General features: G+C 28.6%; 1 protein-coding gene across 1 annotated transcript; it reads right to left on the bottom strand.

Annotated features, from left to right (window-relative positions):
- Positions 1 to 7495: 7495 nt before the first annotated feature.
- Positions 7496 to 8506, bottom strand: LOC107884008. The gene is made up of 2 exons (XM_016805259.1): positions 7919 to 8506; positions 7496 to 7777 (listed from the first exon to the last, which is right to left on the bottom strand). The coding sequence occupies exons 1-2, from the start codon at positions 8504 to 8506 to the stop codon at positions 7496 to 7498; spliced, it is 870 nt and encodes a 289-aa protein (XP_016660748.1).
- Positions 8507 to 9619: the final 1113 nt, after the last annotated feature.

Here is a 9619-nt window from a genome sequence, read left to right as displayed (position 1 = left end):
TTTTGGTCGTTTTTCAGTTATCACTAGTGACTAGTCACGACTTATCACATAAAATAATTTACAACAGCACAGTATAAAAAAATGCCACCAGAGAGCAGCTACATAGCGAACGTACGACCACCGTACAACTTTGCAGTCATTTATTTTATACAGTGTCCAGTCCTATGTAGTAGTTCGTGGTCCGAACAAGTACAGAAACACAGAGAAACGCAAAATGAACAAAATATTGAAGATAATCAAGATGAGGCAACATTCAGCAATGCTGCAGCAGATGAAACATATGACGAAGACATAAAACGTAACAAAAAACAAAAACAAAAAACTAACAATCCAGCACAACAGCTGGTTGAAATTCTAAAAGAAAAATTCTATTCGTAGAAAACGTCAGTATGAAGAAAAGTGTATCAGCCAAGGACATAAAATAACTAACCCATTTGAAAATCTGGATGATATGGACATGTTTTTCCTGAGTATGTCAAGAATGACAAAACAATTACCAAAATTTGAACAGGCTCAAATTAAACTTGCATTAAGTAACTCAGTATTATCTGCTGAAATAAAGTGTAATCGAGAACCAAGTTCTTCAGTTATTTATCCCAGTTATCCTACACAACAACTATATGTTTCAACTCATTCTCCGGCACCTAGTATGAGTAGCTTGCAGACAATGCAATCAGTTTCAAATCAATCTTCAGCACTTAGTACGAGTAGTTTACATGCAATGCCATCGCCTATAGACTCGCCCAACAATTATTCTTTAACTACTGAACAAAATTATCAAAGATCAGTGAAGCAACATTTTCCAGCACAAGACCAGACTCCTACCAGACCAACATTACTTCAAATGATGTCCATTCCTCATTCTCAATACGAGTGATTTAATATTAGCTTAATTAATAATCTAAAATTGTATACTAATAATTCATAATCTTAATACTTGGTGGTGATTAATATGTTAATATTCTTTATTTGCAATAATTTAAAATTAATTTAAAAATAATAAAATAATTTATATGTCGAGAAATATTTTATTTGTATTACTTACCTCAAACAAACAGCTAACCTTTCTTCGGTACTAATAGGTTTTCGAAATTGTGTGCTTTGTTTTTGTATGTCTTTTTTAATAAGGTCGTGTACATAATCAAATTCTTCTTTCGTCATTCGGAAATACATATGAAATCGTCTTGGATCGTTTCGTAGTTCTTGAACTAGACGATGGAATTCTCCCAATTTTAACCTTTTTTTATTAATATCGTGTACCCAGCACGATCGGGTGGATTTTTTACTTTCTTCGTCCAAAACTGCAAAAACAGCTGCAGTTTCTAATTCCTCTTCCCACTCTGAACTACTTGAAGTTAATATTTCCATTATAATTTTTCTTAAGGAAAAAAAACTTGTGTAAGTTCACACCAACCTACACAACACAGTGACTACTGACTTGGTACTAAATTGTGACATGATAATGTGACGATAGTTTATTTCTAAGCGTGATATCACGGATTAAATATGCCAACGTGACAGCACGAGAGCTCACGTGACGTGACAATAGTCTGTTCCCACCTTAGTTACGCTGTAACGTTACATTACGCCAAAATGCGCGTATGTGTCGCCGCCTTTATACTATATTTTAATATTTTTAATATTACCATGATAAATTTAAAATTTTTTTTAGTTATAGGTTTATAATTTTACCATTTTGTCACTGAAAAAGAATTTATTTAATTCTCATTGTTATTACAAAGATAATATAATATTACCTTTAATTATTTTTATTGCTATTTAGTATTTTGTTACTGAAAAATGAAGTTGTTATATTACAAACAAATTTATTATTTTTAATTATTATTATTTTTTAGTATTTTATTACTGAAAAATAAAGTTATTTTATTCTTTAGGTTATAATCAAGACTTATCAACTTTTTAAAAATCCATTTTAATATTTTATTATTATGTAGTATTTCATTTCTAAAAAATACAGCTATTTTATTCTTAATGTTTTTGTTATTTATGTTATTCTCAATGTAACTGTCATAAAAATTATTAAAATTTGTTTTAATTGCTTTGTTATAGGTATTAAATTATACCATTTAAAAAAATCATAAAAGAATTAATTAATAAAAATAGAAAAAATCTTAACTCCAAAAAATGTGTGTTTTTTTAAGAAAAAGTCTTAACTCCTTTTACAAGTTCAGTTTTTCAAATAAATATACAAATCATTCAAAAAATATCAACAGAATCATAAATAATAATTTTAAAGAATACAGTAATCTGGCTAAATTTTTTTTAAATTAATGAGATGTTTTTTGTTCTTGAAAAGTAATCATTTTGGAGTTAGGAGATTTACGAATTAAGCCGACGAAATACAATGTCATGAAAGAAAATTGTTTGCTCGTCGTGCAGGGAGGTTATGATATGAATATAAGATGTTGCCCACGATGTAGATAACCTAAAGCTTGTGTTTGGTAAGGACCGTGGTATAGTTTTCAGTGTTGCCCAATAACTTATTCGAGAGGAGGTACAATTTTTTTATCCCCAATGATTTTTTGACAGCATACATCATACAATTTATATATAAATTTATCTAGTTAAGTCTCAACACAAATTATTGTGACTTTCTGGTAAAGTTTCCTTTTAACTTTTCTTTGGTAGGTACAGTCGAAAATGTTTTTATTTTCTTAATTTTAATGAATTTTGTTAAAGTTTTAACTTAAGACCCACATTAAAAATAATATATTGTGGATCTGTGTTCAACTTGACCGAGAGAGAAAATTATTTATCGGCGATATTTAATAATAAAAATGTTCGCGGGTTTGGTTCGTATTAGCCTGTGGCTTTTTATTACACTAAACAATGAACTATTGTACACGGTGTGGATGATGGTCGTAAAACGCGTCGGGTGTATCCGGTAAACTTGTGTTAGCGTTTTTAGCTATATGGACAAGTTGTCGGTACGGCGATAGAGACGCGAGAGAGCGAGGCGCCGGCGGCCGGTACTCGTTTTGCGCGACTGGCCTTCCCCTCCAGCGTTGCCAGAATTTGATAATGATAAAACCGTACAGTGAACCCAGTATTACCGTATTTCTTATAAAATTACCGTACATAAAAATTGTATTCATTACTCGGACCTCTCTTCGCTCGATCCTCGCAACTCGCAAGTCGCGATTAATTATTATTGATTATAAAAATCAATTTTTATTACTAATTACTTTAATTATACGAATTATATTCCTGAACTCTTTAAAAATTTCAAATGTTGGAAATGTTTTTATTTTAAATAAATATTAACAACAACAATTCAGAGAATCAAAGAAAAATTTAATATTTGATACCAACACAATATATATAAAATTAATCAAACGTTAACCGACTAGGTATATAAAACAAAATGTAAATAATATCTTTAAATAGTTAATAAATTCAACAAAATGTATAATATAAAATAAACATTCACCTGATTATTTGTAAAACAAAATGCAAATATAATTAAATAGTTTATATACACAATAAAATATATAATATAAATTAGTCTTCAATAACAAAATCTTGGCAACTAGTATTTTGAGTCATATCTGTTGCAATTGGGTAGAGATTGGATGATGTCATTCTTGCAAGCATATCTTTAATAGGTTTGAAACTAATGCAATTTCCATTATCTTTCTTTATGGATTCGCTTGAAATTACTGTTGATGATACCGTGCTAGTTATTAATTTGTTTCTGGATTTTGTTTTTACTGAATTTATTTTGCTAAATATCCTTTCACATGATGCATTTGAATGCGGAAGGCATATATAGGACCGATATGAAAAATACTGCAAGATCTTTAAATTGCTCACATTCCAAGTCTTTTATGTAAGTCCAAAATCTATCAGGTTGTTTTTCATTTATTATATTTTCACTTAATTTATATAATGGTAAGTTACGCCATTGATCATCAATTTTTTGTATAATAATATTATCTTCTATATTTAACATACTAGGAAGATTTTGCATAAGATTATATAGTGAAGGATATATTTCTCTTTTACTAATTGATAAAGCAACTGACGGATTTAAAACATTTAATAATGGTAAAATAGGATTTGAAAAGTCATACCTTTTTTAAATTTGTACGCAACTTATTTTTAAAAAGTCAGTACATCTGTTATAAAATTCATTCAGTAAATCTGGTCTTTTTGTAATTGAATCTGTTTTAACATGATTTAAAATTTTTACACCTAGATATACAGTTGATGCTTTTAAAAATTGATTTTCATCACTGGGATTTATCTTTCTTAAATCAGTTTTCATAACATAATCTCTTTTCATATAACAGAGTAATATTTCTTTAAAAACAAGTTCCATTTTTTCATTTAATGTTGTCAATACAACATTTTCTGTTTGGAAAAATTGATTCAAAGAAGTGAATTTTGGAAGAACCCACTCTAAAAAGTAAAAATAAGCCTTAGTAAAAGGATCGTTTAATTGTAAATAAATATTTTCTGCCAAAATTAATTTTTCAGAGAGCCATTTATCAGTGAAATATAATTTTAACGCATCCCACTGTTCAACAATTCTTTGCACAACAGATGAAAATGATAGCCATCTTGTTTGGGATGGATGCAGTATTTTGTGAACATTTAAGCTTAAAAATTGTTGAAATTGCACAAACTGACTTTGGCGCTTAGAGCTATGGCTAAAAAAGTTGTAAATATAACGGGCCAAGTCTTCACACCTTCTAGGTAGGCTCTTACATGCTTCACTGCAACATAGATGAATTGAATGACAGATGCACTTTATAATAAAAATTCCAGGAAAATATAACTGCATTCTACTTGACATAGAGTTTTGACTACCCATCATGGTAGAGCAGCCATCTGATTCAAAACCAACCAGGTTATCTAGATTTATATTATATTTTTTGAACGATTCAATGCAAATGTTAAAAATATTTTCAGCAGTCGCATCTTTGTCTACAGTATCCAAATTCTTTATATCAAATACTTGTAATAAATCCCAGAAACGTGAGACAACTATTTTACTTTCATAATCATAAAATCGTACTACAACACACATAGTTGATTGGCATGCTATATTTGTAGACTCATCTACCATTATTGAAAATTTAGAAATATTTAATTTATCACATAATATTTGTTTTTCTGCAGGGGCTATTCCATTTTTTATAATATTAGTCGCTTTTGTACGTTTTAGTTTCATTTTTTGACATATGGCCGAGTCTGGAAATATTTCCTTTAATAAAGGAATTAAGTGGTCAACAAGTAAAAAAGCACAATTATGCTCTGCTAATAAACCGCACAGTTTTATTTCTGCAGTTTTTACTCTATCAGCAATTGGATCCTGCGCATTTAAATTAAATGTAGAAAAAATATTTTGAGAATCTTTTGTAGCTTTTAACGCGTTTTCGTGAGCTTTACTTGTAGCATGTTTCTTTATAGAAATTAATTCTGATATAAAACTTACCTGACATTTGATGCATTTGGCTTTGAAAGAATTATTTTTCTCAGGTTTAAGCCAACCTTTGAACAACTTATCACTCTCCCACTCACAACGGTATTTTTGCTTTCTATGCTTGGGTTTCTCATCGTTACTGAGTTCATTTCTCATTGCCCTAATTTTTTTTGGAGTGGAAGGGCCCTGATTATCAGATAAATATTATTTTAATTAATATTATTTTTTGATATAAAATTAATATTATTTATTCAATGCACTTCAACTAATCGATTCAAATTAACAAACCTGTGGAGTATCCTCAATGTCAGACATAGCTTTTATAATTTCAAACTTAGTGCTTTTTACTTCAATAAGACAGCTGCAGTAGGCAAATTGAGTCGATGAAAATGAAATAACAATTTACGGCGAAACTGTTATCAGCTGCAAGACAGCGTCAAAATGTCGAAAAATCGAAAAACCCATGACAATTGACAAAGTTTTATGGAAAGACGGTCTAATTCAAGTTAATAAACAGTTAATTTTAATTTTAAGAATTATTATTATTTACTATTATTTATTTTATCAAAATAAATTCACAATATCAGTTTATCATATTATATTCTTATCACTATTCATAAAAAAAATTCAGGTAGCAACTAGCAAGCAGCTGTAAATACCGTACATTTCTGTACGGTTTTCAATGTATTACCGTACACCGTACACCGACCAAATTTACCGTATGAGTACGGCAGTGTTGCCAGATTAAAACAATTCAAATTCCCTTCCAATGATATAATATTTCCCGCTTACCTTTAAAATTTTTCCCACCTAAAATTTTTTTTCTCGCTTCGCTCGAAAACGAAATAATCTTAAATAGTTATATCGTAAATCGTAATTAAATACAAATACGTTGGAGTTGTTGCTTGTACAGTAATTAATTATCTTTTCTTTTTTGTGGCGTTTATGCAATCCATTTAATAAATAATAATTTATAATTCATGCATGATTGTCTTTCATAAATTCATAATACGAAAATAGATTATTTAAGATGTCTTCCTAACAAAACTGTAGTAACAAATTCGTATCCATAATTAACTCATGAGTTACAACTTACCACTAAATATATAAAATATTCCAATATTCCATCTTGTAATAATTTATAATTATAAAAAAATATTATTAGATATATTATATATTCTAATTACATTTTATATGATATAACACTTGTATAAAAAAATATAAATTAAATGAAAATAAAACAATAACAAGAATATAAAATTAAACAATCAAATATAAACATTAGTATATTATAAGCTCATATGATACATATATGTAACGATCACTTGTATGGTATGAAAACAATAACAAATTAAATGAAAATTATGTAAACAATAGTAGTAAATAGTAATACTCTTACTTGTAAGACTTAGATATTAATTACTTCAGTCTACAATACAACTCGTATATAATATAGATAAATAAAAAAGTAATAAAAGTATGAAATTAACAAACAAATAAAAACATTATTATATTATAAACTCATATGTTACAGATATGTAACTATCACTTGTATGGTATGAAAACAATAAAACATTAAATACAAAAAAACAGTAACAAAATATTATATGAAATTAACAATAAAATCATTTCTTATATAAATTATCTGAATTATGTAATTTTAAATGCTTTTTAGTTACTTCAAAATTCAAGCAATTTATGTTCTTGGCTCCATAAGCCGGTCTTATAACGGCCACTGAGTTCAAAGTATCATCTCCTATACGATTGCGTTTTTTCACCTTAACATCGGTTACTATTGAAAAAATTCTTTCAGCTTCAGCATTTGAGTGAGGAAGACTCAAGCATGATTTAGCTAGTTTATAAATATTTTGATATAAGTATGTATCAGAATAGTCTTTCATGTTGCTAATACAATACCAGAACTCATCAATAGGTAATAATAATAGCCTTGCTTTTTCATTGCCATTTATTAATATTTTCATACGTCTCCACTCACTCTGTAATATGTTCAAATCAACATTTTCATTCAACTGTTCAATAATTATTTCAAAATTTATTTCTGATTCGTCTGTTGCTACATGTAATGCCACCTTTGGATTTGAGCTGCTGGAATAAGTGGTTATTAATTGGCAATCTTTTTTTTATTTCTAGAGCCGCTGTTATGTAAAACTCTAAACATTTATTTTTAACTAATTCAGTGGCTTCAGCTGAAAAGTTCTTTATATAGTTTTCACATTCTGTTCCCAAAATCATATCTTTAGCAGGCAAATAATTATTTGGATCTGCTATATTAACATCCTCCAAAGAATTATTAACAAGAACATTCAGCTTAATATAATTACTACAGAATTCTTTTAAAATATTGACTGAAGCTTCATACATTTTATGTATCAAAACATTCCTACTCTGGAATAAGGCATTAAATGAATTAATAATGTTTAAGACATATTTTAAAAATAATAAGTATGCTTTATTGTAATTATTTTCCATTGCTGCAAGAATATTTTGAGCAGCTAATAATTTGTCTTCCACAACAGCAATTCTGAAAAAGTATAATAATACATCCCAACAATCTAAAACGCGTGATTCACACTGTTGCATTGAAAGCCATCTGGTGGAAGCTAGTTTTAATATTTTTTTTCTTTCCACATGAAAATAGTCCTGTAATTCACATAACTGTGCATAGCGTTTTGCACTGCCAGAACAGTAAGTAGCTATATTTCTTATTAACTCTTCGGGCCCTCTTGGAAGTTTTTCGCAAGCTTTCCCAGCTATTAAAGCTGATGAATGACACAAACATTGCATTAATATTACAAAAGGAACATCACATTTCAAATGGGAAAAAAATGAATTATTTTTCCCAACCATGACATTTGCACCATCAGATGCTAGTCCTATAATATTTGCCAATGGAATATTTTTTGCTGTTAAACAATTTTTGAAGGCATTATATATTTTTGCTGCAGAACAGTCAGTTGCATCTAACGATATCAGTTCTAATAATTCAGTTCTTACTAAACCATTTGCCGGAGATACGTATCTTACCAAGGTGCACATAAATTTATGGTCTGTTATTATCTGTACTCTCATCTACAAGAATTGAGAACTTTACATTTTTTAAATTATTAACAGTTTCATCGGTTTCAACAGCATTTAGTACATTTTTAATAATACTAGTACACTTAGTTCTATTTAATGTAATACTTTGTGCAATATTAGAGTCATAGAAACTTTTTTTCATAACGTGCAACAAATGATCTGCAACCTGAAACGCAACATTATGCTCCGCAAAAAATGAAGCTAATCTTATCTCTGTTTCTTTCACAGCAACACTTTGTTCAGGTTTTGTGTTTTTAAAAGATTCTTCAATATTTCTAGAATTTTTAATTACCTTTAGATTCTCTATATGTTTTTTTCCAGCGGCGTGTTTGAGTAAGTCACTTTTCCCAGCATTTAAGACCACCTACAAACACAATAATATCATCAGTTATTTAAAAACTGTGTTGTAATAATAATATCTCACCTTGCAGGCTGTACAATGAGCTTTTAGATCATTATTTAGAACTTTTTGTAACCATCCTTTGAACTCAACACACTTTAACCAATCGTCAGAAAACAACTTAGGGCCACGTTTTAATTTTTAGGGTGGTGTATTGTATGGCTCAATGTTAGAATCTTCATCATCAGAATTCATTTCAGTACGTAAAACACTCAAACACTTAACACTTGTCAGGTACAAGCAAACTAAAACTCGTAAGTTACGTATAAATGTACAATCATCGAATTCGAAATCTTGAGATTTTTACATTAACAATAAGAAAAAAATGATAAAGTCAAATAATTATTAACCAACAATATTCATTGGAAAATTCGAAAACAACAATGCACAAACTAGTTACTACGAATGTGTATACAATATAAATGTATTAATAACTTATGAGTTATACATTACTAATGTATATAGCATATACCCATCAGCTGGTACCTTGTATTATGGCAACAAAATATTCTTGATCAGTAAAAATCAAATATATAGTAATAATAAATTGATCATGGAAAAACTGATTATTACTCGTGATAAAAATATATTTAATGATAAGACACTATAATAAAATAAATCATTATTTTTTTTTTACAATATTTTCAAAATTTCCCTATTTTCAAGTAACA

Source organism: Acyrthosiphon pisum, unplaced genomic scaffold (genome assembly GCF_005508785.2).
Source record: "Acyrthosiphon pisum isolate AL4f unplaced genomic scaffold, pea_aphid_22Mar2018_4r6ur Scaffold_20960;HRSCAF=22641, whole genome shotgun sequence".
In the NCBI taxonomy this organism is placed as follows: Eukaryota; Metazoa; Arthropoda; class Insecta; order Hemiptera; family Aphididae; genus Acyrthosiphon; species Acyrthosiphon pisum.
This window is presented reverse-complemented; position numbering and strand designations above follow the sequence as displayed.

Coding starts and splice junctions, on each gene's coding strand:
- LOC107884008 (XM_016805259.1), bottom strand. CDS start 8,506: ATGTGCACCTTGGTAAGATACGTATCTCCGGCAAATGGTTTAGTAAGA. Junction 7,778..7,918: donor TGGAAAATAATTACAATAAA/GCATACTTATTA, acceptor AATTATATTAAG/CTGAATGTTCTTGTTAATAA.